We start from the raw sequence: 27,923 nt of genomic DNA on the forward strand, positions 1-27,923 counted from the left end.
AAATATATATATAATTTATAATTTATATAATATTTATAAATATTTAATATTTGTATATTGAAAACAATATACAAATAACATGATACAACTGAGAAAAGGTCGGAGATGGACAACGAGGGTGAGCAAGGCCGCAAGATGGCTTCCTACAAGAGGTCTACATTATTCCTCCCCAGGGGCAAGACTTGGCCCTTCCCTCTGTTGAACTTCATGAGGTCCCTCTCAGCCCATTTCTCCAGCCTGTTGAGGTCCCTCTGGATGGCAGCACGACCCTCTAGTGTGTCAGAGAAACATGATCTCGTTCCACTTGAGATGCCTTCAATTTGGGAAGGAGTCTGAACCTATTCTTTCTGTCCTTGTTTTGGGGCTAAAAGGGCAAAGGGATTCCTGCATCAGAGTGAAGTTGCCTTGACTTAGTACAGTTGCACCATGCCAACACGTTTCTGAGCCGTCAAGGACCCCAGAGCAAGGTGATTTGGCATTTTTTTAAATAAACAGGCTGCCACATACCAGATAAATCTCCCATTCCTGAGAACAGCTGGGTTCACAGCATGGTGAGGAAAGAAACTTTCCTCTCCAAGCAGATGAGCCAAGGAGGTTGGGAGAGGCTTTGTCCAGAGGGAAAGAGACAGGCTGTGCAGCAGCACAAATTGTCTGCAGGTTCATACGGTTTGGAGAAAGACAGGAAGAGTCTCATGAAAGCACTGCTCGTGATCTTCTGTTCAAAGGCAGGTGGAGAGCAGAGGGGAGTCTTTGAGCCAGGACCATGTCCAGAGACCGGACTGGATGTGTGGCTGATGGGGGAGGTCGGTGTGACCCTTCGGCAGCACCGGCTGCTCAGCCATGAAGTGTTCTGCCCTGCATCTTGAGCAATCGGATGCTGCTTTTCAGGCAGTTCAGGACGCAGAGAAACCACAGCAAAATAAAAACAGAGCTGGCACGTGAAAAGGCACCAGTGCAACTTCTTGTAGATGGGAGCATGGTCTGAAACCTGTTCCCAGCCTGCTTCACCCAGACCAGGGCTTGGGGAGACCGCGTGAGAGCGAAAAGCGAGGCTCGTCCTTCCCCAGCACCTCAGTAAGGACTTCTTACACTCCGTCCTCTCTGCTAGAAGGGAAACCACAGGTCCCCTCCGCCTTGCTTGCAGTACTCATCTTGCTCCTGAACATTTCGTCAAAAGCTCCAGGTGGAGCAGCTGGCTTTATACACCCTGGGCAGAGAAGGCTTTGATGTGTCTTTTCCCCAAAGGTGGTCGGGGCTGCAGCTTCCTTCACCAAAGCACAGCCACGGGGCTCCTCCGACCCCGCCACTACAACGTGCCGAGCAGGCACGCTGCTCTGCTGTCAGCAGCCTTCCCCCAGCTCCCTCCCTCCTCCTCGAGCTTTATTTGTTTATTATTTTCATCTCCTTCACAAGAGCTGTCCTGCGTTTCTCCTGCTTCACCCTCCTCCTACATCCCCGTCCCGCGCTTTGCCTATTGGTTGCAGGGGCTGCGCTCAGGGGGAGCCCTGCGATTTTCTATATAACCAACCACTCCATTCAGAGAGACCTCAGCAAGTCACAAGAGGGAAGAAACGTTCCCCTGAGCACGAGCCCACACACAAAAGCAAACTCCAGGATCTACAACGCTGCAGTTCTCCCAGGGCCTGCAGGACATGCCCAGCTGCCCGTGCAGTGGGAAGGAGCTGTGAGAGGGAAAGAAACTGATCCCAGGAGCATCCAAAGTTACGAGAAAGGTAACTTAACTCCGATGAAAAGCTTTGCTGTTCCATGCACTAATTTGCAACAAAATGATTTCCTGCTTCGGGGTGAGTTTTCGCATGTTTTTCAGACCCCCCCACCGGCCCCCACTCTGGGGGAGGCGTTGGAGGGACCACGGTGCCTGAGCAAGCTCTAACAGGTGGGCAGGGAGAGGGTGCACGAGAAGAAATCCAGCACACCTCGGGGGGGGAAGGTCCCTCTGCTTGTGCACCAGGTTGGGTTCAGGTCAGGGAAGCAGCTGAGGACGTGGTGTTATCATCCGCCTTTCTCTCCCCTTTCCCCCACCCATGGCGTTTTTTGCTGCAAGAGGTGTTTATCCGCAGAAAAGGTCTGTTTTGCGTTTGGCAAGGTTAGTCTGGCAGGAGAGCGCAAGTGGAGCTGCTCTCGAAGGCAGCCTGCCCTGCTACGGGCAGGACAGCAGGCAGCGCGCCGTGGCGGGAGAGGCGGGCTTGAGATGAGGATGCCACCTGGGATGTGGTCAGCCCTCCTGGGCTCCCAGGCAAGAGGAGTCCTGAGCCCCCCAGCCCGCGCATGGCACCTTTCAGACAGGAGCAGGCTGTGCAGGGTTATGGCAATGATTTTCAGTCTCGTCTCCTCTCTGGGAATCATTCCCTGATGTCCACGTCATGCCTCCAGTGGTTTCAGCTGCGATTTGGACTCAGCACAGTGTAAAGGGCATTTCCATTTTCATGCATCTAAGCTATTTGCTAACAGAAGAGCCCCAGCTGGGCAGGTGGGATGGGGATGGCCCCTTCAGGCACCAAGTCACTTCCCCAGATGATCAGCAACATGAACAAAGCTCAGAGGATTTTGGGTCAGGCAATGCTGGCTTTGGCTTCACATCTGCTGGGCACTGAACAAGCTTCTTGATGCTCCCGTGCCTCAGTTTCCCCCACAAGTGAGAAAGGGTTATGCTTTCAAGCACTCTGAGATGTGAGAGGCAGCATGGAGGGCAAGAAATAAATGGGCTGTTGAACAGGAGAAAACAATGCTTCTCTTTTGCTAAATTGCTGGATTTTAAGGCAAGATGAGGGACAAGTGCTTTTTTTCTTCAGTGCTTTGCAGCTGCGCTGTGGAGGGCACGGGCAGGATCCGGTGAGCCATGTCCTGTGATACTTACTCATGAGCTCTCCTGCTAAATACCCAGGGGCTGAACAGCCACACCAGGCTCTGTAGTCCTGCATCAGGGAGAGCAGATAGGAGCAGCCCGCTGCTGCAGAGGGCACAGGACACGACCGGGGATGCTCTGGTACCCCTCTGTCAGCTGCTGACTCGAGGAGCCACCGTCTTTCTCCAAGCCCCCAGACAGCCCTGAGTGGCAGACATTTGTCTGTGCCGTCCGAAGCTGCTCCCTGTGAGGTGCCCAGACCCTCAAGGTTCCCAGGCAGGAATTCTGAGCTGGGTCTGCCCTCTCCTACGAGCCCCAATCCTGTGGGCATAGTGGGGAGGAGAGGAGGGCATTGGTCAGGGCACCCACCCACGAGAGAGCTGCCCCCGGTGTGGCCTGGGGCAGGATGGAGAGCTAAGAACCTTAGCAAGGGTGCAGGCTAAAGTCCCTGCACCAAGCCAGAGCAGGGATTTGCTGGTTTGGACCACCAGGTTTGTGGTCCTTCAGGTTATTTATCCGTTCTCTCCCTTCCTTTCTTCCCCTCCTTCCCGACATAGCTGGGTGCCCAGCACCTGAGCAGGAGTCACAGCTGAGAATAACATCAAAACAGGTCAGAGCAAAGTCCACCCTGGCCAGCTGTCTCCAGGACAGCAGTTGGAGCAGATGTTTAGGTAAATATCAGGAAGAAGGTGGTGTCGGAGAAGCTTCTCTGGTCAAAAGATCCCAGATTTGGCAATCAGCTGATTAGGGATGTGCTGAGGCCGGGGAGGGTACCAGGACTTTCATAGCCACCAAGGACCAACATTGTTCCAGCAAGCAGGTGGGAACATTCCTCTCCACACGCTGACTGGTGACAACTTCATGAGTCCTCAGCTTTGACCAATGCATCTCCAAAGGGTCTTTTGAGGAAGGAGGCTCCCCCTTGCCTCGGCTCTTTAATAACCAGGCATTCTGGTGCATAGCTTAGTCCCTTCCCATAGTATTTTATACTGGTTATCCAAGGTGACAAGCTGTCATCCCACCATCCCCTCCTTAGGAAATTAGCTCTGCCCGTGCAGGAGGGACAGTATGGGCTGAGCGTTTCCCCAGTTTTCGGATCACATACACCTGCAGGTGTCCCTCAGTGTTGGGATACCTACGTACCTCTGAGAGCGGGGTGCTTACAGGCCAGATATGGGTTGTTTCCCAACCATCATACGGAGACTTTTCTCTAAATGCTCTTCAAGTCATTGAAAACTGTTCTTTTTTCAGGCAGAAGCAGGCAGGTAACTTCATAGTGCCTGTTCTGGCTCACACCAATGCGGCTTACCTGCAAGATAAGTTTGCAAAGCTGTTTGAGTCTGCACAGATAAAAGGCACAGAGAACACACAAGATTGCTAAGCACCAGGCATGAATATTTTAGCAGATAGAATCATGCTTACAGTGAGCTGAAAAGAAAAGTAATGGCATCTTTAACTTTCCTGTGGTGAAACTGTATCTAAGGTGCCGTTATAAGGATTCAAACTAGAAAAGAAACATCTTTAAAATGTGGTTGTTTTAACAGAACTGAAAACTTAACTCTCTAGTTCATGAGGTCTAAACTCTGATTGAAGGGATTTGGTTATTTTATTGCCTATATTTGACACGTAACGGGGAATAAATTTTAGGCTTCCTCCTAACACTGCTTGTTTACAGTTTAAAGTACTAAGGACCTGACCGAAGGACATAAGAGGGTCAGGAAGAACTAAGCCTGATTTAGATTTCCTGGCAAGAGCAGTAGGGTGAAACTGAGAAAAGGGTAGGTCTGGCCAGGCTGGTTTGTTGGGAAAGAGTCCAACTTTGTGCTGATTATGCTTGGAGTCTTCCAAGCAATAGAAAGGCACAGACATTTCTACAAAGCCTGGCCTGAGCCCCTGTCGCATGAGGAACGCACAGCTGTATCTAGAGAAGCTATGGTTGTACCTAGTGGGACTCATGGTTGGCTTGGCCATGCCTTCCCAAAGTGGGAACAGCCTGCTCCCACCGTATATGCATTGCTGGTCCTGGGGTCCCCCTGGTCCTGGGCAGGGGGAACTGTGCTACAACCCAGGAGTGCCCTGGCTGAATGGTCCTGGGGAGCAGATCTCCGGGGTACAGCTAGTTTGGGCTCAGATCCCAACTCTGCCTGGTGGAATCAGAGTGGAGATTGAAGTCCCATCTCTAATCCCAGACAGGCACCCCGATCCCTGCCCAACTGGCTCCCCTGGCGCGGAGCACATCCCGGGGAAGCCCGAAAAGGCTCCTGCTTTCAGTCTAAGCACAGCAATTTTTCCTCCCTTCAAAGCTGTAAAGTTTCATCGTTTGAGAAACATGTTCTTCACCCACTCTAACCAGGAGACCCAAGATCTGTCCCTGTCTGTGGCACAGACAGTGCTGGGGCACAGACTGACAGGGTGCCGACGTCTTCCACTCCCTCTCTGGGCTCACTTCCCACCGGTGGCCATATCTGGATCAGCCAGAAGCCCCTTCCACAAATCCACATCATGCCAGGACAGTGCTACAGCCATCCTCAGCTTTCTCAAGTGGTTGTGGAGCAGCAGCTTGGCTAGTCCTGCCTGAAAGCATTGTCTGAGATTTGCAAAGCAGAACCCACTCTGGTGATATTTATTGGTAGTGCTCCAGCCTCGGTGAGCTTGAGAGACCTTTTACTGTGCTCAGCAGTCAGAACTGCAAACAGCACAGGGAGATTTATGTCCCTGAGTATTGAGTTGAATGGGCACAGTGGATTTGGAAAGGAAGTGGTTCAATTAACAACTATAAGGATGGGGAAGGAGGGCCTTTTCTACTCGCACATAAATTGGAATAAGATGTCAGGTATCAATACAGCATTTCTGGAAAAACCCTTGTAGTATTTTCCCATCATGGTTCCCAGCAAGACTGCGCTGAGTCTTTTCACTTTGCACTGAAAGATGGCGTATGGCAGCCCACGGGATCTGCTGAAGAGCGGGATGTTAGTGCTGCTCCAGTTTTCCCATGGCACGAACTGGAAGAAAAGGTCCACTGGTTCTGTGGGCCCCGAGACGGGGTTTGCAGAATCACCCAGATGTGCAGGCATCGACAGGGCAGGTGCCCCAAAACTGCTACCTCAAACAGGCAGAAACTAAATGAGAACTGTGGGGTGGGCATAAAAGGCTGTGCTGGGCAGAAAAGTCAGGTTTGCTGGGTGAGCAGCGCTGCCAGCCTCAGAAGGTGCAATAGCTGATTCAACACACCTATCTGAGAAGAGGCAGGTGCCCTCATTTGCTGAAATACTGTGTAAGAGGCGTAAGAAACTGCTTGTTTTCCTGTTAGTTTGTTTCTAAACAGGCATGTTTAATTTTAGCAGCAAAGACTTCCACCCACAGGAGTCAGCTGCTTTGAGCAGATGAGATCTAATCTGGCATTATTTCTAATCGCTGTGATGATGGACTTTCTCCAACAACTGCTTTCATTCAGTCTCATCTTGTTCCTCCTTCCTCTGCTAACCAATTTCTCTCCTTTGTCCCTTTCTCCATCTGCAGATCCAACCAAGACCCAAGCAGGGACGTCCCACGAGCACTGCAAGGACTTCTGCACCCAGCTTTGCCATTCGGTCCTCAATGGCGAGAATCTCTGCTCCCACCGCTCTAGCCATTTTTCTGACTTGCCTCTTCTCTGGAGCACACGGCCAGACCCCAAGGGCTTTCCAGGAGAGCACCATCCCCTTCGAGGTGCTTAGCCAGGAGCAGGCTTACAGTCTGGTCCAGCCAAGCCTGTTCCAGGATGCCAAGCTGTTGAACCACTCGGAGAGCGTCCCCGGGAGCACCGGCTCTGAGCCACCCCTGCTGCCCGTGTGCGTGAAGCCTGCAGATATCAGACACATCTTCAAGTACATCAATACCATCGTGTCCTGCACCATCTTCATAGTAGGGATCATCGGGAACTCCACGCTCCTGAGGATCATTTACAAGAACAAGTGCATGAGGAATGGGCCAAATGTCCTTATTGCTAGCTTGGCGCTCGGAGACCTTCTCTACATCCTCATTGCTCTGCCCATCAACGTATATAAGGTAGGCTCCATGTGGCACGAGTGCTGTGGCAGCCTGGTGATTGCAGGGATGGTGTCTGCCTCAGTGCCCTGGGGAATATCTGTCCTCTGCTCTTTATTGCAGGCTCCATTTTTGCAAGGGAGAGGGGAAGGGTGTTTCTGCTCTTGAAAGGATGAGAAAAACATAAACAGACAAAAAGCTCGGAGAACATTCCTGGGAAAGCAGAGGTGTTCTCAGCTACAGCTGTGTTATGCACACACACACACAAGCACACAACCTTCCAGATCTTTTAAATCTCATCTCAAATCACAAGAAAAGAATCACTTGCAGTCTTCTGACATTACAACCCGATGTTTATTTCAGCTGAGCGAAAATTATTGTTCTTGTGCACTGGGGACACTTCCCCCAGCACAGTTCAGTCAATCAGCCTCAAGCAAATACCTTTTTTATTCTAGCTAAATGTGAAGACTCATCCAGGAACAAGGAAGAGGGCTGTATTATAAAACAGGGGCTTCTTTCAGAGACACTGCCCTCTAACCGAGAGAGAAAAGGCACAACAAATAATCAGGGGAACCTGAGCTCTGCACGGTGCACTGGGGCAGAGAGGACCAGGCAGATGTGGGCAGTAGACCTGAGACCCCAGTTAAGAGCAGAAGGTGTGTTATGGCATCTGTGAGATGTGTCTGGGCTATTACAGCTCTTTCTCGCCCACTACTTGAGACAGGTTTTGGTGGGCTGGAGCCAGAGGTTTCTGTGAAGGGTTGGAAGGGATGCCATGGGGTGAAGGACTTGAGCTCAGCCACATTTGTTTGTCAAAGCGGAGCTTTAGCCTGAAAAGTGGCAATTGAGTGCCAGAGAGGACCTGGATCGAGCAGGCTGGGTGGCAGGGGGAGAAGGCAGAGAAATTTGAAGTAGGAAGAAGGTGCCTATAATTTGACAGCGAGAACAACCAGATGTGGCTGGCAGGGGGTCTCAAATCACTGTGAACAGGTACACTTTAAGTGAAAATGGATTGAAAACTGTAAAGGTTTTTAGCTCAAAACAAACAGGTTCTCCATGAGCTGGACGACCCCGCTGTTACAAGAATACGGATCCATGCAGAGGGTTTCACTCATGTGCAAGAAAACACAGTAGCGTGGGGCCAGCAGAACTGACCCGGGGAGGGTTGCCCCCCTTCACCCACGGTGTACAGACTATCTCCGCTTCCACCCAACGGGACCCCTTTGCTTTGAATAAGGCACAATGTGTTCTGCCCGAGAGGGGAGAGACAGTCTGATCTCCGCTTACCCAACGGGACCCCTTTGCTTTGAATAAGGCACAATGTGTTCTGCCCGAGAGGGGAGAGAGGGAACGGGGCTGCAACGCCAGCAGCTCTCAGCTCTCTAGGGGAGGGTTGCCCCCCTTCACCCACAGTGTACAGACTATCTCCGCTTCCACCTAACGGGACCCCTTTGCTTTGAATAAGGTGCAATTTGTTCTGCCCGAGAGGGGAGAGACAGTCTGGGGAACGGGGCTGCAACGCCAGCAGCTCTCCCAGGGATCACCTCTACCTCGCACCCATTGCACAGGCAGAGGTTGTAGAGGCAGCCACAACAAGCATGGTCATAGCTGAGCCCCTCAAAAGCTTGAACAGCAAAGCCCCTCCAATATTTGTCCCCAGACAAAACCAAGGCAGGGAAGATTTCCATTTTAATCCTGCCTTTGCCACACTTGATGTGAAATGGACCATCTGGCCAGGGAAAGAATTTGGGTCGTGCAATGTACATTTAACAAGAACAGAGCAACAGCACAATACCTGGCAGACCTGCCTCCACGTGATGCTAATGCTTCTCCACTTTGGGGGATCTGGACTGCAGAGTCCATCTGTCACGTTTATATCACCCACAATATCGGGGCGGTTGGGTTGGTTTTAGCCTGGGTTCCCACAGAAACAAGGCTTATACAACAGGACTGTGAGGAGATGGGTCTGACAGCCCTTCCCTTCAGGATCTGTTTGCCCAGTTCTGCTGTATTTCGCAAGTCTCTGTTGTAGGAAGGTCCTATGTATCATAAAAAAAGGGGCGTGTGGGACCAGATGGAGACTGTAGGAATGACCTCCCTGAGGAAAGCTGGCAGATAAACCAGTCACAGGCTCAATACCCAGCTCTGCGTCCTGGTCAGCCAAGAACGGGGGTTGCACTGAGCTTTGTGCAGAGTCCATGGCTTAGACCAAAGGCCTCATCTACAGGACACCTCCTGTTAATGTAAGCTGCTGGCTTGGAGACACACTTGGCCGTCTCTTGGAGCTGCAACTCACACAGCTTGCAGCCAACACAAAGAAAAGTCAAGGTATTTTGTCCAGGCTAAGGACAACATCTTGCACTGGTGTTGCCTGCCTTGTAACAGGAAAACTGGGTCAAATCTCCAGGGTTGAGACTCCCTGCTCTGGCCACATCTACACTGACATTTCCTGACTGATGTTCATGATTTCCCTAGGCCACCTGAGCAACCCCCCTCCCTTCTACACCTCTCCCTTCCAGCCACCTCCTGGAGGAGAAATTGTTGCTTGTTTGAGAAGCCCAAACTGACTATGAGCAACCTGGTCCTAAGAGTAGCCCAGTTCCCTCGTGGTGTGTCTCACTTATGACACAGTAACAGATGAGGTGGGTGGACTACCCAGGTTTGCAGACCAAAGGAAAGGGTAGGGTTGGGTGGTTGCCTTCACCTGAGACCCTGATTTCCAGGAGAGCTTCTGGATCAATTTGTCTTGCTGCTGAGGCCAAACTAAAGAGCTTGCACAGGGGGGTGGTTCTGAGTAGGGGTAACCTTAGGATGGGCTCCAGGTGTCATGGGGATATAAGGGTTGTGAACCCAGGCTCACTCTTACCCTCATGAGTAGCCTGGATTTTTCCTGCCTTCAGGGCATCTTGTCCCCATCGATACCCTCTGCTTGCCCCAGTGGAGTTTGGGGCCACAGTGTATGTGTTCTATAAGGAATCTAAGTGTGGTAGAGGGTCAGAGTATGGTAAAGGCTTAAGACTACATGGCTTTGAAAGCCACCTGAAAGAAGCTGTCCTTGCTGGATTTTGGCTGTTTCAGAGAATGACACCCATTTTCCCTCTGAAAGCGACCCAAAGCCCATTGTAGCGTTTAGGATTCAGATCCATTCAAAATCACCCAGGGTCTGGAGTCAGGACCTGGTGTCTGGACCATCCTTCCATCAACTCATCTCACAACGAGCCCTGGGGGAAACGAATGGTTCCCAGTAAAACACAAAATACCGGAGAGCACACACCGCGTAATCCCAGCGGAGGTAACCTCAGAGTGCTTTCAAGCTGCTCTTTGTGGGCTTCTCACACCTTGTGGGTAACCACCTGCTATTACGGGAAGCCGGACACACTTTCCCGAAGCGGCCTGTTAACCCTGCGGTTCTTCCCCAGCTCTTGGCAAAGGACTGGCCCTTCGGCGTCCAGGTGTGCAAGCTGGTCCCCTTCATCCAGAAGGCCTCAGTGGGCATCACAGTCCTCAGCCTTTGTGCTCTCAGCATTGACAGGTAAGAAACAACTTCTACAGTTGCACTGCCCAGCCTGACCCATATTTGTCTATAGCACGCCCCTTCGTTGTCACCAAGAGGCAGACTGCAGGGCGGCTTGGTCTCAGGCCAAATTCAGAGATGGGGACAGGGTGCTGTCTTGTAGAGTTGAAATCCAACAGGAACTGACTCCGGTGAGAGAGTTTAAATCCTGCCGGAAAAGGTTGAGGGGAGGATCATGATCTGCTGGAACAACTGCTGGGGTGGTGGGGAAGGGTGGCACCGCCCCAATGGCAAGTAGACATTGGCCAAGGATAGCTACCACCACATCCATCCATTGAGCCCCTGTTTCTGATCTTTCCCATTCCACTGATGGGGAAGGTTCAGGGGTGGAGGAGGAAGGCATAAGGGAAAGGGCCTTTGGGAACATCTCTAATCTGCACCTTCTCAGCCCTTTCCTGACGGTTTCTTTTCTCACTCCAATCTGCTCCTGTCACGTTCCCATGCGTTGGGCAGGTACCGAGCAGTGGCGTCCTGGAGTCGGATCCAGGGGATAGGAATCCCCATGTGGAAGGCAGTGGAGGTGATGCTGATCTGGGCAGTGGCCATTGTGCTTGCAGTCCCCGAAGCAATAGCCTTTGACATGGTGGAGCTCAGCTACTGGGAACAACACCTGTGGGTGTGCATGCTTGCCTCCGAACAGAAATCCAGCTTCATGATGGTATGTACTCTGTCCCACCCCAGCTGCAGTGCGAGTTAAAGGGAGACACAGGCAACCAGGGCATCCTCCCTCCTTGATTAGAGGATTAGATGCTTCTGTAGATGGCTTCTTCTAGCCACCGGGGTGAACATAGGGAGAGCAGTATCAGACAAAGCACAGAAGACCCAGCATTGTAGTGACATGGGGCAGACTTGCTTTGAATGTGGGGCCAGAAAACAGGCAGCTGGTCCTTAAGCTCTGTCGTGTCTTCACCATCCACATCAGAAGGTCATGACACATCTCGGGAAGCTTCAGAACGTGCTACGCTGTCCCAGCAGGCCAAAGAACATCTCCACAACCAGTCTGCGTGGGTAACCTTTATCACAGGGTCAGCTAAGGGTGAGCAAGGGAATGAAGACCCTTACAAAGCATCAGAACTTATCCCACTGTGTCTGCCAAATAAGGTCCTTGCAACCGTTTCTTGCACAAGAGTGCTAGATTGGACTGGCGGCCAGATGTAAACCAGCCTTTACTTCTTAGGTTAAACGTGCACCCACCTTGGGGGAAGATAATCCCATGTGCACTTAGCACAGGAGCTGTTACACTTCCACACATCAGAAATGTCTGATACAGGCCAGCGTCGGTGTCAGGGACCGGGTCAGTTCATGCCCCGGTTACCCCCCCCCCTTCCCCAGTTTCCAGTTACTGTCTCTTTTGCACGCAGTTCTACCGTGATGTGAAGGACTGGTGGCTTTTCGGCTTCTACTTCTGCCTCCCCTTGGTATGCACTGGCATCTTCTACACCCTCATGTCATGCGAGATGTTGAGCAAGAGAAATGGCATGAGAATTGCTCTGAATGACCACATGAAACGGGTAAGAAAACCAGGAGGGCAGAAACTCTGATGTTACCCGAAGAGGAGGGAGTGCTGTCGAAGGGGAGAGCACGCACCAGTCCCTGTAAAGGACACGTGTGAGCTGGCATAGCCTCACAGTGGTCAACGGATATTGGCACATTGATGCAGATGCATGGAAAAAACCAGGGATGGGCCTCCAGCTCTACAAGCTCCAGTCTCAGGGACAACCCAAACCACTAGCCTGACGGCCATGGACCAGCTTGATTTTCAATTTCTTATGGCCATTTGTCTCTGGCCGTGCTGTGCCAGCCCAGATCACACCAAACTGGACCAAATGCTGAATGTGCCATATCACAGACAAGGGGTGCAGGGAAAAGGAATAGTTTACTGTCCCTTCCCACACTGCAGAATGACCCCTTGAGGCAGACCAGCTGGTTGTCACAATAATATAGTGTGAAGGGTGGATGGAGGAGGCCCCCATGTCCCAGGGAGTATCGCCCGAGCAAAGTCACCAGGAGCAATGGTGGGAAGGGGCCTGGTCCATATTGTGCTGCTGGTACCTTACCCCTTTCTGCAGCCTGGACCTCAGAGTCCTCCTCATGATGCAGGAGGTGGGACCTGCAGGTTGTGCTTTGGACTCAAAAGGGGTGCCCAGCCGTCATCAGATTACAGAAATTACTTGAAGGGGCCTTGCTCAGCATGGGGAGACGGTGCTTTGCTCCACCTGCTCTCCAATGCTCAGCCAGACCATCCCTTCTCTCCTGCCCACCTTCTCTTCGCAGCGCCGGGAGGTGGCCAAGACTGTGTTCTGCCTCGTGGTGATCTTTGCACTCTGCTGGCTGCCGCTCCACCTCAGCCGCATCCTCAAGAAGACCATCTATGACCAGACGGACCCCAACAGATGTGAACTGCTCAGGTAGTAGCATCAGCAGGAGGGCATCGCGCTGGGAGCCCCTGTGGGCACCGGCAGAAGCTCTGCTGGGCTCATTGCAGGCTGGTGGAGTTGCCTTCCAAACACCTTGTTTCAATAACTCCTTTCTAGATGGCATTGCTCTCCTGATAGGCACAGAGAAAGGGTGTGGGGCACCATAAGAACAGAAGAAATTAAATTTTGAAATGTCTCTATAAAGCTATGGGTTAAAGAGGTCTCCTGGGCAGAGAAACATTCCCTGCAGGGCTAAAGGAACTGCATCACGTCTAAGGGCTGTGCACAGTTTCTGCAACTTGGTAGGTGCCTGTCTTCTCCTCTCCTCTTTACCCATCACACCAAAATCCAGTTCAGGCCAGACACTGCTACTGTGCTTGAGTTTGAGACCATCAAAGTCACCAGGGGAAATCAGATCTCATGCTTTCGGTTTCCTAAGGAAATGCTCCTCGCAGTAAAAAGTGTTGGGCAATTGCCCAGCTGCAGGAGGGGCTGTTTTGTGCTCTCCTCTATGTTATCAGTCACTGGCCCTCCGTGGAAGCAGGTTCCGGGGCCGGGCAGTTTGCAGGCAGTTTGGAAACCCTGCCTCAGTTCTCCGCTCGGTGAGCTTACAACACGTCCACCCTCTTCTCTCCCCTCCCGCCTCAGTTTCCTCCTAGTGATGGATTACTTTGGGATCAACATGGCCTCCCTCAACTCCTGCATCAACCCTGTGGCTCTCTACTTCGTCAGCCGGAAATTCAAGAACTGCTTCCAGGTAGGGTTGGCCCCTCCAGAGCTCCTGGCTATGGTGACCGTCCCCAGACACCGGTCCCAGGGGCACAAGCTCCCAGGACCAGGCGCGGTGCAGCCAGAGGCACCCCCATTGCAGTGGACTTCTGTGCTTACGAGAAGAAGGGAAAGGCGGAGAGTGGTTTGGCAAACAAACCCAGCAAGCAGCGGCAGAGACAGGTCTGGACCTCGCAGCTCCTGGCTCCCAGACAAATGCCCCATCAGGGACACGCTGGGGCTGCCAGCAGCCCACAGGATTCCCCTGTTTGCTCATGTACTGATCATATTTCTCCTCCCAAATTTTCCCCCTGCTAGGTGCCTCTCTTCCCAGCTTCAGGTACACTAGAGCTCACTGCCCTCCTATGGGGAGGCTTTTGCCAGTGCAGGACCTAGGACAAGCCAAAAACGTCCCTGTCATTCTGGATCAGAAGCATCCCCACAAACCATTAGACCAGGGACTGGGGCTGCTTTAAACTTTGAGCCCAAGTTATTCGGAGATAATTTTCAGGAGCTGTGGAGCCCTGAGAAAGGGAAGGGATGGGATGGGATGGGATGGGATGGGATGGGATGGGATGGGATGGAAAGGGATGGAAAGGGATGGAAAGGGATGGAAAGGAAATCACCTCCCAGCCGCTGTGGCAAAAAGAAAAGCTGAGCCCAGCTAAGCATTACCCGTATTTTCTGCCCCCCAAGGACAAGAAAACACAAATGCAAAAGGTATCCAAGACTTTGGATTATCTTCATTTCCAATCCACACCAGCCCTATCTTGGAAAACCTGCTCCCAGCAGAACAGCAAGGCTCAGGAGTGCAGGCTGCGATTCCCAGCCTGGCACTGCGCAGGTTGACTTGCCAACATCAGTAAGGGAATGTTTCCTGCCCTTTTACCCTGTAGCCCACGCTTGTAACCTCTCTCTCCACCCTCTTGTCTCCTCGCAGTCCTGCCTGTGCTGCTGGTGCCAGAGACCGGCTCTGAGCATCACGCCGACAGACGAGAAGGGCTCTGTTGGGAAGTGGAAAGCCAACGGGCAGGAGCTTGGGCTGGACCAGAGCAGCTCCCGCTTGAGTAACAAGTACAGCTCTTCCTAAAGCCATGCCACCCGCGGGGCCAAGAGGAGAAGGCACTGTGCCAAGACGGCAGGACCCCTCCATTTCTCTTGCACGGCTGTTTCCTGGCTGGGCCTGAATTGTTTTTGCCTTCGTGTTGTAACCCACCTGGAAGGAGCTGCAGCATTTCATGGATGCCTGGGACTAGCTCTGGACACAGCCTCTGAACCATGCCAATCCGTCCTCTGGTCCGAGTCGCCTCTGGAGGAGGGGGAAGGGGATTCAGACCCTTGCAGGATTTTTCATTTCCTTGCAGGAAAACCAAGTGACTTACGGCCATTTATCTTGGGTAGAAACGTGGGGTGGGGAGATGTGTGTGAAAAGGGAAGGAAGGTTGAAATGTGGTCACTTTGAGATGGATGTGGGATGAGGAGGAGAGGGATAGGACCACGAGTGACAATTTCCAGCTGAAAAAGCCAGAGAAAAGCTTTGGTAACATCCCTTATCATCTCCCTCTGTTGCTGGGACGGTTTGTCCCTGGGCAGAGAGCCAGGATAAGGTCCAGGCACCATGTATGTCCGGTAGACCATCAATGGCCTGAAATCTCCTCCTGTTCATCGTAGGGAGAGATGGGCAGTAACTTGGCTTCATTGTGTGACCAACCTGACCTGGGGAGCCCTAAAAGCCCCCCTCCTCTTTACCTTTCCCTGGGAAATCTGCCCCAGGCTCGCCACCCAGGGACGATGTTCACCCCACCTGCGTATGGCACAAGAAAGTGATTATATGTGACTGCACAGCTTAGGGGACCAGCTATCCTTGGCTGAAGCTAGTGGCAGCATCCAGCCAAACCATCTGCTCCAGCTTCCCCCTCCCCAGGGACAGATGACCTCCTGGCTAGCCAGGCACCGTTGCTGGCCCAAGGTCCTGTCCTTCCAGGGAAGAGTTTGTAAGCCCAGGAAAGGGAAGACAAAGGAACCAGCCCTCACCTTTCCAACCCCCCGCGTAACCTGGAAGCAGCTAATTCTCTGCCTGACATAGGATGCAAGGGTCCTGATCCTCTGATCCAGGAGATGTGCCCTTCCAGAAAAGCATCCAGCCTTGATCCGCGGTCTTTGGCAGCTGGAAAGTCCACAGCCTCCTTCAGCCACCGGCTCCTGGAAGGGGGATCGCCTGCAAGACCACAGCTGAGAAGGGAAAAAAAGGGTACCCTGCATTTTGATGCCTGTAGTTCGTCTTCCCCCTGCCAACAAGGCTGAACTCCAACGGGGCAGTGGGGCTGGACCCTGATGTGTCTTGCCCACAGCACCATGACACCAAGGTTCATGCCATTTATAAGGGGGACAGAGATGCTCGTCCTCATGGTCCAACTAAGGTGGAAAAGGCAATGGGGAAGGTCCACTGGAGCTAACTGAAATATGGCAAAGAGCTTTCACAAATTTACTGTTTAAAATAATTAATCCCTGAGTGCTTTTCCAGCATGTTTTTCTAAAAAATCATGCTTGCATCTCTTGCCAAAACTTTAAGAAAACCTACAAGAAAGTTTTAGTTACCAAGTTTTTGATAATTTTTCTGTTGTTTTTTTCTTCTCTCTTACGTCTCTCTCTTTCTTTCTTCTTTCCCCTTTTCATCTTGTCATGGAAAAAAATGGAGAGAGGAAAAAGGGAGAAAAGACCTGAAAATAAAGCAAAACATTTTCCAGGCGTTGGGGGTTTTTTAGCTTAGCTTTCACTGAAGTGCAAACGTTTTACAAACAAATCACATTTCTGAAAGACAAACAAACGGGTTTCAACGAAAACAGAAAGACTGAGGAATATCTAGACCAGCACGTTTTCTATAAACTTACCTACCCACTAGAGGAGATCTGTCTGTATCAATTTCGCAGCGCTGCTGCTGTGCTCTGCGCTAGAGCTGGCTGCGTTTTGTTGGTGGACAAATGAAGTCAACTGAGAAAACTGATAAAGACTGAAATGTTCCAGTGCAGACACCTTAGTAGAAGGATATTTTTAAATGATTGTGCGTATAAAAAAATCCGAATTCTGTGTATTTCTGTATTTGTCCACGTGTACAGGCAGGTGGATTCTGTGACTTCAAATCATCACCTCATACCACTCCAAGGACGCAGCAGCGGGTAAGCCAGTGGCACATTAAGCCTTATGCAATGTCTCACTCAAATTCTGCCCTACCCCAAATTGTGGCAAATCCAGTTCCAGATGGCCCAGCTCCTTGGCGGTCTCCTGCCAGGATGAGGCTGGCCCTCTCCTACCCTCCAGGGCCTGCCCTGCCGGGTTGCAAGCAGCCGCTATGGAGTGATTTGCTTCAGGTTAACATCTCCGCCATTGCATCCTGAAATCTCCACATTTCATCCTGGCCTGTATCAGCAATAGTGTGGCCAGCAGGAGGAGGGAAGTGATCGTGCCCCTGTACTCGGCCCTGGTGAGGCCGCACCTCGAATACTGTGTTCAGTTTTGGGCCCCTCACCACAAGAAGGACGTCGAGGTGCTGGAGTGTGTCCAGAGAAGGGCAACGAGGCTGGTGAGGGGTCTGGAGAACAAGTCTGATGAGGAGCGGCTGAGGGAACTGGGGTTGTTCAGCCTGGAGAAAAGGAGGCTGAGGGGAGACCTCATCGCTCTCTACAACCACCTGAAAGGAGGTTGTAGCGAGGTGGGGGTCGGTCTCTTCTCCCAAGTAACAAGCGACAGGACGAGAGGAAATGGCCTCAAGTTGCGCCAGGGGAGGTTTAGATTGGATATTGGGAAAAATTTCTTTACTGAAAGAGTGGTTAAACATTGGAACAGGCTGCCCAGGGAAGCGGTTGAGTCCCCATCCCTGGAAATATTTAAAAGACGTGTAGATGAGGCGCTTAGGGACATGGTTTAGTGGGTGGTGGTGTTGGGTTGACGGTTGGACTCGATGATCTTAGAGGTCTTTTCCAACCTCAATGATTCTATGATCTCTGTTGGTACTCCCTAAAACTCATCCGAGCTCTGGGTCTAGCGTGCTCAGGAGGTGCCAGGGCAGCTGCGCAGCGCTGGTGGCTGGAAGGGAGGGTGGGAAGAGACAGATTGGATGCGCTGACCTTTCCATCTGCTGCCACGTGCATCACCGGGGGTTTTCCACTAATTACAAACCTCTCATCACTTCAAACAAGGGTCCGTTTGTTGGGTCACGCAATGGGGAGGCCCACAGAGGTGTCAATTCATTTGTCAGGGAAAGAAGTCCCATAACAGGCAGTATTTAGGATGCTAGCAGCTAACTGGGATGCTCTGACCCTACGGCTACAGTTCCCCCCCCACTCACCTGAAATGGCTGGTGCTTTGGTCACGGGCTGAGCCAACATCTTTCTCTCTTGGGGTCCTCAATGCAATGCACAGGCCTGCAGCGTAGCCCTGACTTGTGGGGACCCCACCACGGGAGTCACGTAGGTGAGAAACACTGTGTAAGCAGGGGACTTGCTTGCTGGGGGCTGATTTGGGTCAGTGCCCTTATAGCCTGGACAACCTGGAGAAGGCTGACGACTCCAGCGAGCAGAGGATGCTGTGGGTCAGATCTGGAGATCTGTCAGGTAAAGCTGGTAAGTCTGGGTCACAGTAGGTAATTCAAGGCCAACAGATGCACTGAGCAGGGCCAGCTTCAGCCCCAAATCAGCACTGGAGACAAGCTGAGGATGAGCACGCACACGTGCAAGGAACACGGCTTCCCCTGTCCTGCCCACCTCTGCCCTCCTGGCACATACATTGCCCCTCTGCTAGCCCAGGTGCTAGTTTTCAGCTGGTTTGTTCCAATGATTCTATGATTCTAACCTGACCCTGCAATGCCAGTCACAGGGCTGCCCTTAATTAAAAAGAAATAATGCCAAATGAACTGGAGTTGTCAGAAGACAGGATCCCTTGGGCAGAGAGTCAGGAGAAGCCGCTTTCTTTAGAAACAAGATCGTTCCAGACCCAGGAGGGACATGGATGCCGGCTCATTGTACCAGGACATGGGGGAGGGAGATACTGTTCTCTAGAGGACTGAAATACTTTGGGGACACAGGAGCCAGCTAAAATGCACTCAGTGCCTCAAAGAAGCAGGAGAGAGCATCAAGCTCTGCATGTCCTCCTGGTAGAGAAGCCACAAGCACCAAAAAGGTGAAATAGCAAAGAAAGAAAGAAGCTTAGGAATTTAAAGCTATAGACCTGTCCCTGGCTGTTGCCGTCCTCCCTGCTGCAAAATAAAGTCAGTCCCAACCTGTAAAAGTCAGCTTTATCATGTTAAAACAAGCAAAGCATGCAGTCATGCAGCGTGCTGCCTGCCAGCAGCTGAGCAAGGGTTGTTCTGTCTTTTACTTGCACAGTGCATGGGAACTAGCATATTTAAATGCACAGCTCCCATTCATTTCAGTGAAGATTGAAGCATCTTGACAATTTCCCAGTAGTGACCTTTGGTAATGCCATAAGGAGCAGCACCCCAAACACTGAAGAGCCACGCTCCTCTCGTAAGGGCGGGCAGAGCAGCCAGGACCTGCTAATATTCACAAGACAGATACCAATTACAGGCACACAGGGGAATCCTTTTACCTTATTTAACCTCCTCGGCCCCAAGTGGCTAACATCTCTTTTTATGCTCCAAGAGCAGATTTAATCATATTGCATTAGCAGCTACACTCAGATCAACATTTTAGCCTTAAATGGTTCAAAACCAGTCTCAGATCTGCACATTATTAATATTGCAACAAACAGACTGACACAAATTTATCCCAGCTCTGGACATCGCTATCACTTGCTGCACGTCTGTTTAACAATGACTTCATCCTCCTTCGGCATAGCTTTCCCCTTGTGTTTTCCTCCCAGATGTCTCCTATTAAAACCAATGTCACAAAGTTTGACCAAGTGTGAGAGGAGAGGGAGAGGAGAAGCAAGCTGAAATACCAGCTAGAAATGGTACCCTTTAAAAGCTCTTACATTGCGCTGGCATCCAAATGGCATTTTCCCAGCCCTAGAAGGTCTCCCTTGGGCTACAGCCAAGACCAGGACCAGCAATTTTCAGGTCAGAGGGAAAGTAACGAACATCAGAAAAGAAGGGATGCATGCACAGTCTTGTTTTAGCTGCTCATGGAAGTGCAAATGCAAAGACAGCTCCTTGCTGCCAGCTCCTATTGCCCATTCACAGGGAAGAGCTGTACAGTTTATGGGCATGCTCATCCTTTCCCTGCTTCCTCAGGCAGAGGATGTCCGGGAACAGAGTGGTCCTTGCAGCCCAGCTCAGGGAACACGTAGCTGGCCCACAGCATCCCCTGGATGTTGGAGGAAGTGACCAGCAGGTCAATGACCAGCGAGGTTTCAAGACCTGATAAATATTCTCCACGACACCTGGGCTGAGATTGAGCCCAGGTGCACGAGCCAGCTCCTGGCTTACTCACCCCTTCACCCTCTCCCCCCTGCCCTGGGGAAACTGCTTTCCTGCTTTTTTATGTCTCCCTCTTGCTTGGGCTGGGGAATTCTCCAACCAGAAAGTCCCTGGCCCTGTGCTTGCTCCTACGCAGCGGGGCGAAACGCTCACCAGCACCCACCAGGAGCAGCCCCTCTTCCCCACGCGCCCCTGCTGTGTCCCAAGCCCCGTGTGACAGCATGCTTTAACCACCCACAGGTTTCAGCATGGAGAAACCAGGCCAGACAGGATTAGCCAAAAGCAAAGCCACAGCAGCTGCCCGCTATAGATGTGGGACCATGTTGGCATGGGCAGGATGAATCCATTGCAGCAAACTGAGAGGCAAAGGAGCCTTATTATGAAATGTAGGGCTCGGCTGCCTTCTTGGCCTAACACCTGCGAACACAAACCCAGGGCCAGCCTGACAGAGAGACCAAGTCTGTCAATTCGTATTTGAAAGAATGATTTTATAGAGAAAACCTGACATTTTACATCCTCCCTCTTATTCCTCTCTGTGTTAATAAAACATGTTGGTGTTTGAAAGGAAAATCTCTGGGTGTTTCTTATTAAGCAGCAGGGGGTCTGCAAAGTCTGCTAAATACTTAATTGAGTGTCAGCAGGTTCCTTTGGTAACTGCAGACCTCCACTGAAGAGACAAGAGGCGTCCCCTCTGTGCAGAGCAAACCGTAAAGGTTCACAATTCTACGCCTGGCACGGAGCAGAAAAACCCCTGCAATTTCATGCCATGTTACACTCAACAAAAGGCTTTCACTTGGCTAGCTGCCAGCAGATCCGAACAAGGCCAGGGTTTCAGTGTTGTACCCTGTAAACCTGCTCATGAGGAGTGGTCTGGGCTTGCCTTTGTCTGCATTCTTCAGGGGGGTTAAAAAAAAGCAAGTGTTTTTTTACTCATCTCACCCCCCAAATGAGCAGAGTATCATTTTATAGTGATCTGTTTGAAAAGGAAGGCTGGCCGCATCTGTTGAAGTCAACTGCACTGGTGCCAGGAACAGAAAGATTTAAATTGGGAGAGGGTGCTGCCTCTCTAAAAGCTTGATTTTACGCAGCACTGAACCCCTTTGCTCCCTGTGGACTCTGGGGCAGGCTAATTCTGTGCACCAGACTACCTGCAAACTCCGTGATCTGAAAACCCTGGGCAGGAAACAGCAACGACACTTGGAGAGGGAAAGAAATAAGACGGAAGAGTGAAAGAGCTGCCTTCTAGCCGTCATCTTCCATACCCGTGTTGAGCTGAACGCAGTGTCACCTCTGCGGCATCACACTTCATAAACTTTATTATTAGAGAAAAATACAGGTTTGCATCAAAGTGGTCATAAAAAACCAACCAAACAAAAACTCTTGACACAGGGAATTCAACACACAGACATTACACACATCCATGGGGACTGCCACCCCCAAACGCTACTGCATCTCTTCTTCCCTCTGGGCCCTGTACTCCTTCATGCTCCTCTGCAAACAAGAGCAAAGGACAAATGTTAACAGCATGTATCTGAGTGACTCTCGTACCACAGTGCCACCACCCTAGTCTGCGCTGTGACTTCTCCGTCCAGCGCCTGGAAAGGCTGAGGGACCTGAGAAGCTCTGACAGAGCTCCAGCTACTTTCAGAAGGGACTGAGCTTTACAGTCACTCCAAGGGAAAGGAAGCCAGGCCATGCCGCAGGTCAGGCAGAGAATGTCTGAAAAAACTATCAATCAGGTTTTTCACGTCAAAAGTGACTACAGCACAGGTCTCAGCCCATTCCTCTCCCCTCTGAGACCAAGAGACAGAAAAGGCCCCCCGAGCTCTTCAGGAATAGTCTCACCTCAAAGGTGTTGAGCACGTGTTGGCAAACACCCATCAGGTCGTTCAGCCCTTTCCGGAACGGCTCAACAGCAGGAAGGGCCCCTTCAGGAAAGAAGATGCGTTAGCGAAATGGCAGGTGCCTTCCAAAGGGGTTGGTAGCCCTCTCCCTCGCTGCTCTGAGGCACCGTGCCTGTTACCACCGTGGCCAAGGGCAGTCCCCATGATGGGGAGAGGCTCTTACACCACGTATGTGCCCACACACTTCCCTCCTACCAGCCCACCAGCAGCAGCCTGAGAGCTGAGCTCAGCGTGGTGGTCCAGGCTGCGGTGCAGGAACAGCAGACACTTACCCTGCAGTTAGTCCCATGGGGAAGGGGTTCCCTTGGCAAGGCGAACAGCCTCAGCACTAATTATTTTTAGGAAATTAAAGAGTCAGCAAGCACAAACTAGATACTTGCTTCCAGGAAGTGGCTTCTACATATCTGATGCTCAAGGGAACAGCCCCATGAGGAAGGAATGAAATAACTCTGCCCCTCTAGGCAGCAGACAAAGCTGTGGAGCTTGCAGGGCCTGGACGGAAGACAGTGGACTGAGCTGAAAGGGTTGGTGTGCTGGGAGGAGTGAGCGACTGCAAGAGGCTCAGAGTTGTCAGTGCTATCTATTATCAGGGAACAAAGTCCTCTTTGGGAGGCAAGTCAGAAGACAGCACAGACTGACGAGACTTTTCAAAAGAGCTTCGGGTCATAGCCCGATGACCAAAGCTGCAAGACAGCTGAGAAGGGGAAGCAGAAACAAATTACCTCATTGCAGCTACATATGCCAGCACACTTTGGCTTTGCTTTCCAGTCCCCGTGCTGATTTAGGGGCAGGTGGAGCACCCATGACCTGTGACAGTGAGCAGCAGATCTACTCTACCCCGGCACTACAGTTGGGTGCCGGCTGCCAGCCAACCCAGATACCTGGGACCAGGCAAGTCTGTGAGCTCCTCGGGCCTCAGCTGGCTCAGCCCTACAGTTGGGAAACAGAAGAGCTGTGGCATAATGGCTCGGAGCAGCCTCTCCAGCCGAGCAACAGGGCACAGCAGTTGCAGGTGGCTAGCAGAGAAGAGGGAGAAAAGTGCTTTTTTTTATTTAAATGACTCATGGCGGAAACCTGACGTGAGCAGGGGGATTTAGACAAAAAGAGGGCCCCGGACACAAAGGAAAAGCGCACACCCATACCTCTGGTCTGGATCCGGAAGTTGATCTTGCTTTCAGAGGGGTGCGTGATGCAGTAGCCACAGAACTCCACATCAGGGCTGCAGGAGGGGAGAGAGGAGAAGAGAGCAGTGAAACCCAGGCTAATGCACAGCAAACCTCAGGAAAGTCAGAGGCTCAGGCCACCCCAGACCTGCTGGGGCTCAGGATGTTTCTAAAATGACTGAGGGTCTTACGGGAGGGATATGCTGAAGGGAAACTACCTGTGTAACCTTATTCATATGCCCCCATCTGCCTCTGAGCTGCAGCTGGAGCTTTGCAGGGGAAAGACATGGCTGGCACGATCGTAGGCACTATCCTGGCACCACCAGCGGTCCACTGGCAGGCCTGCAGAGTTCACAGGGGATCCTGGATGCTTGGAAACCTCGCTGTACACAAACCTGTTGCAGATCTGCTGGGCAAAAGAGGCTGACGGGTCTAGGGCACTGCAAGGATTTACCGAGATGGTTTGCAGGCTGCATGGCATCTGCCTTCATAAGCTGAGGTGGTTGGTAGAACACGTGTACGCCCAGCAAAAAGAACAGCCCTTTGCAAGAAGCTGGCTGTTTTTCTTGTCACGGTGATTTATCAGAGGAATTCACATGACATTTGCAATGCAACTGTCATTTGAGATGATGCACTGAACTTCCTGCTGTAATTCTTCTGAGGCTTACCAGCAGATCTTCACAAACCCTCAGTGCTGCCCAGTTCGATAAAATCGGGCAACCAGGGTGAACCTATTTGTATATTTTGATGGGGGCAGCAGGATAATTAATTCCCAGCATCAATTCCTGCATCTCCACACAAGCATGACAGATGATCAATTTGCTTAATACCGGCTGTTCCTACCCTCTTTTCTGACAGCACTTGTCCCAGAAGGAGACATAGATACTGCCTGACCACGTGTACTTACATGGAGTTGCACATCATTTTACCCAGGGCCAAATAAGACATTCAGAAGTCTGTCACGTGTCAGACATTAAATTTCCTCCATAACTAACCATCAAGGAGCAGTGAGGGCTGGCTGTTCCCTAAGGGACAGGGAGCTGGGAGCCATGAATAGTAAGACAGCCAACAGGGCAGAGGCCTCAGTAGCTAGCCCTGTCCCACAGCACCCAAGCGAGGGAGTAGGGCGGGTGCGAAGCTGGTAGCCAGGGTCAGCCAAGGGTCCAGATCATCAGGCAGGTTCGTGGGGATGAAGCAGGTCCGAGGTCAGGCCAGGAAGTCAATCTGCAGGTCAGTGTCAGGTCAGGTGAGGGTAATGAGGGTCAGACACTACCCAGTGATCACCAAGCAGGTGCACAACAATGAGGAAGGGCTGAGGTGAGGTGAGGTCAGGAAGTCAGTCCGTGGGTGAGCATCCAGGTGAACAGAGTCCACAGCCCAGTACAGGCTGAGCTGGAGACCTGTACTCCTACAACATAGCTCAGGAGGGACTGAAAGCCCTGAGCTGAGCTTAAATGGGGCTCCCGGGCCCATGGGCAGGGTGTGGGTGGAGGCCCCAGGTGTGGCTGGTCAGGCCCACTAAGGCCTATTAGTGCTCTCAGGGTCCTGACACTAACAGCACAAGGAAGAAGTTAATCCTGTGAAGAGAGGTAGCAGGTAAGGAGCCTTTGGCACCATGTCTGATACAAAGACTCTAACAGGCACGCACAGAGGTAGTTTCTGATCATTTGCCTTGTTCCAGCAACAACTGAGATGCAGATCAGTAAGGAGAAGGCCAGAGTAGGAGACAGAGGTACCCTCAGCGATGCCAGGCACCACAGAAGCTCCACTTACTTCTTCATGACCATGTACCGGAGGGAGTTGCCGAGAGTGTGGTCCTCATCATGCAACACAAACGTGACACAGTTTCCATCTGTCCCATCCGGCTGGACCTGCCACAAATAGGGAAAGAAGAGGTGCTGTAAGGCTCTCTGAGGTAATGAGCACCAGCCCTAGGGTGAAGATTAAACTACTGCCCTCAGCTTCACCAGAGTAACTGGGAGGGGTTGTAGGTCTGGCTGGGCCATCTCTGTGGCTCATGTCTCAGGTGCTACAGTGTGACCAAGAGCACATTTGCAGTGGAGGGGAAGCTGCAAAATTACAGACCTCAGAGAAACCTCGGTTATCAAAGTGCCTGTGCATCCTTCCTCTTCACAGGAGAGAAGAGGAGCCCGAGGAAAGCTGCGGCTTCAGGACCCGTGGTGAAAGAAGCTGGGAGTGACTGTTCAGGTTGGTGTACCCCGGTTCCCCCCACCAGCCTGTGACTAGACAGGAATGAGAGGGACAGTTCCCCAGGGAGGAATGCTGCCTGTCAGCAGGGAAATCTTAAATCTTATCAGGAATGAGAGGGACAGTCAAAAAATCCCCAGGGAGGAATGCTGCCTGTCAGCAGGGAAATCTTATCCCAGCTCAAAAACAAAAGGACCTATAAGCCCAAATTCACATGCCTAGGATGAGCCTGGGGAGCCCACTGGCGAGCCTCACGCTGCTGAGCCCCACATGTAATGAACCCCGGAAAACAAAGGGACCTATAAGCCCAAATTCACACGCCTAGGATGAGCCTGGGGAGCCCACCAGCGAGCCTCAGGCTGCTGAGCCCCACATGTAATGAACCCCGTAGCGCGAGCAGCCAGCCCCTAATTGTCCTGCTGCTTTTGGCTCAGGCGCTCGAAAAGAGCTTCACCAGCTAACGCTTCCTCAGAAGGCTGGTTTGGGATCCCCTCCAAAACCAGTAAGTCACCTAATTAATCGCTTAGCTGTCAGAGGGCTGCTGAGCCTCTGACCTTTCCCCAGGCTCAGCGTAGCCACCGTGGAGCCTGACGTGCCCAGACAGCCCCCAACCGCTTCCTCTCTCGGCAGCAGAGAGAGGTTTCAAGGTTAAGTGTAGTGCCGGGCTAAGACAAGCGCCGATCTCTTCACATCCTGCCCGCAGCCAAATCTTTAACCACTCCAGGGGTTTTATAACCCCTCACATTTCTCCTCGGGTCATTAACATCCCCCCTAGCAGTCCTGTTCCTCCTTCTGCAGGTACAGCTGCCGTGGGGAATTGGCTCCGCAGTTCAGAAGGAAAACACAGACTGATTTCCACGGAGGAAGAGATCACCCAGAGCTGCAGCACAATTCAAGGGCAGGCTCCCCGCGCACCAGCTATCGCAGAAGGGTAGGTGCGATGCAGCAACATCACATCAGCAATGGGGACGTTGGACTCATAGGGTCTCCCTCACCTCCCAGCATCTCGCAATCCACAGCCAAAGCGGTAGGTCTCGCTGGTGATTAAACTAAGGCAGTAAGTGGCAAAAACACCTTCCCTCGGTGGGGAAGGACAATGCGTAAGTGACTCGCCACAGGTCACTCGAGCAGCCAGTGGCATGGATGAAACACCTGCTCTCCTGCTTGCTAGACCCAGCACCCTCTTCCCAAACGTAGCTGCTGGCCTCAGTCTCTCCTACTGTGAGGCCTTGCAAGGAAGTATTTATGAAAGTTATTAGCACCAGTCATACTCAAGAGCTCATTTTTTCCAAAGACTACAGGCTCAAACAAGAGCAGACTAGCTCAGGAGGCACCTGCACACCAGGACAGGTCGCCTGGCCCCCAGTTTGCTCCCTGTAACCGGTCACAGGGTTAGAAGTGCGCCCAGGTGCCAAAATCCCAAGTGCCCCCCTGCCACGAGACAGATAAAGCTCTGTCCATTGGAACAGTGACACTCTTGCAATTTGGTCACTCGACAGAGTTAGCTCAGCTGTAGCTCTGCACACACCGGGGCAAAGAGATGCTTTTCTAGACAGAGAGCAAATATTTACAGCCGAGTTACAAATGTTGCATAAAAATGATTTGAAAAATGGGATAACTGGGAGTTTAACACACAGTGCTGGGAGTTGCAGTGACTTCAGACTCCTTCCCAGAGGTGAAGGAACATGTGGGCATAGGAAGGAAGGGACAGATGCATCTCTGGCACGGTGGCTGGGCCAGCTTGTGGAGCTGCAGCAAGTGCCTCAGAGCAGCAATCCAATGAATTTAAGCTGCCCTGCCTCCTCGGCACAGCGTAAGCAGCCAGTGCATTGATCTGGCAGATGAAAGCCAGAGCATGGCTCTTTCACGCAGCTGTAAGGAACATATTGTGCTGAACCTGTCTGCTTCACAGAGACTCAATTTCTCTCTCCTCTTTCCTGCGGAGAGTCCTCGGATACAATTCTGGATCTCAGCAGGGCCATAAGCTGCTCTGCTTCTCACCAAGCCATTGGCCCACCTAGTCAGGTATCTTGCCTCTGGCACAGACGCTGTCCAATGCTTCGACGGACACCAAGTTGGGCGGGAGTGTTGATCTGCTCGAGGGTAGGAAGGCTCTGCAGAGGGACCTGGACAGGCTGGATCAATGGGCCGAGGCCAACTGTATGAGGTTCAACAAGGCCAAGTGCCGGGTCCTGCACTTCGGCCACAACAACCCCATGCAGCGCTACAGGCTTGGGGAAGAGTGGCTGGAAAGCTGCCTGGCGGAAAAGGACCTGGGGGTGCTGGTCGACAGGCGGCTGAACATGAGCCGGCAGTGTGCCCAGGCGGCCAAGAAGGCCAATGGCATCCTGGCCTGTATCAGAAATAGTGTGGCCAGCAGGAGGAGGGAAGTGATCGTGCCCCTGTACTCGGCACTGGTGAGGCCGCACCTCGAATACTGTGTTCAGTTTTGGGCCCCTCACTACAAGAAGGACGTTGAGGTGCTGGAGCGTGTCCAGAGAAGGGCAACAAGGCTGGTGAGGGGTCTGGAGAACAAGTCCTATGAGGAGCGGCTGAGGGAACTG

General features: G+C 52.0%; 2 protein-coding genes across 2 annotated transcripts in view; one reads left to right on the top strand and one right to left on the bottom strand.

Moving 5' to 3' along the window:
• The first annotated feature begins 4,603 nt into the window (after positions 1 to 4,603).
• LOC103894088 (endothelin B receptor) lies at positions 4,604 to 15,423 on the top strand. Its single transcript, XM_009273405.1, has 8 exons — positions 4,604 to 4,644; positions 6,386 to 6,913; positions 10,312 to 10,424; positions 10,920 to 11,124; positions 11,828 to 11,977; positions 12,741 to 12,874; positions 13,532 to 13,640; positions 14,592 to 15,423. The coding sequence occupies exons 2-8, from the start codon at positions 6,464 to 6,466 to the stop codon at positions 14,739 to 14,741; spliced, it is 1,311 nt and encodes a 436-aa protein (XP_009271680.1). The 5' UTR covers positions 4,604 to 4,644; positions 6,386 to 6,463; the 3' UTR covers positions 14,742 to 15,423.
• A 5,956-nt stretch (positions 15,424 to 21,379) lies between these two features.
• Positions 21,380 to 27,923, bottom strand: part of LOC103894126 (DNA-directed RNA polymerases I and III subunit RPAC2) — a 10,805-nt gene continuing 4,261 nt past the window's right edge. Inside the window, exons 3-6 of the mRNA XM_009273448.1 lie at positions 24,925 to 25,022; positions 23,131 to 23,207; positions 21,930 to 22,012; positions 21,380 to 21,575 (exon numbers count right to left, since the gene is read on the bottom strand). Of these exons, the coding sequence (XP_009271723.1) occupies positions 21,528 to 21,575; positions 21,930 to 22,012; positions 23,131 to 23,207; positions 24,925 to 25,022 (306 nt within the window). The 3' untranslated portion in view covers positions 21,380 to 21,527. The remainder of the gene's footprint in view (positions 21,576 to 21,929; positions 22,013 to 23,130; positions 23,208 to 24,924; positions 25,023 to 27,923) is intronic.

This window comes from Aptenodytes forsteri, unplaced genomic scaffold (genome assembly GCF_000699145.1).
Source record: "Aptenodytes forsteri isolate BGI_AS27 unplaced genomic scaffold, ASM69914v1 Scaffold191, whole genome shotgun sequence".
NCBI classification, from domain to species: domain Eukaryota; kingdom Metazoa; phylum Chordata; class Aves; order Sphenisciformes; family Spheniscidae; genus Aptenodytes; species Aptenodytes forsteri.

What these genes read in the sequence shown, in the direction of transcription:
- LOC103894088 (XM_009273405.1), top strand. Translation starts at nt 6,464, where the DNA reads ATGGCGAGAATCTCTGCTCCCACCGCTCTAGCCATTTTTCTGACTTGC. An exon ending in TGCCCATCAACGTATATAAG is followed by an intron (nt 6,914 to 10,311) that starts GTAGGCTCCATG and finishes GTTCTTCCCCAG; the next exon opens with CTCTTGGCAAAGGACTGGCC. An exon ending in TGTGCTCTCAGCATTGACAG is followed by an intron (nt 10,425 to 10,919) that starts GTAAGAAACAAC and finishes TGCGTTGGGCAG; the next exon opens with GTACCGAGCAGTGGCGTCCT.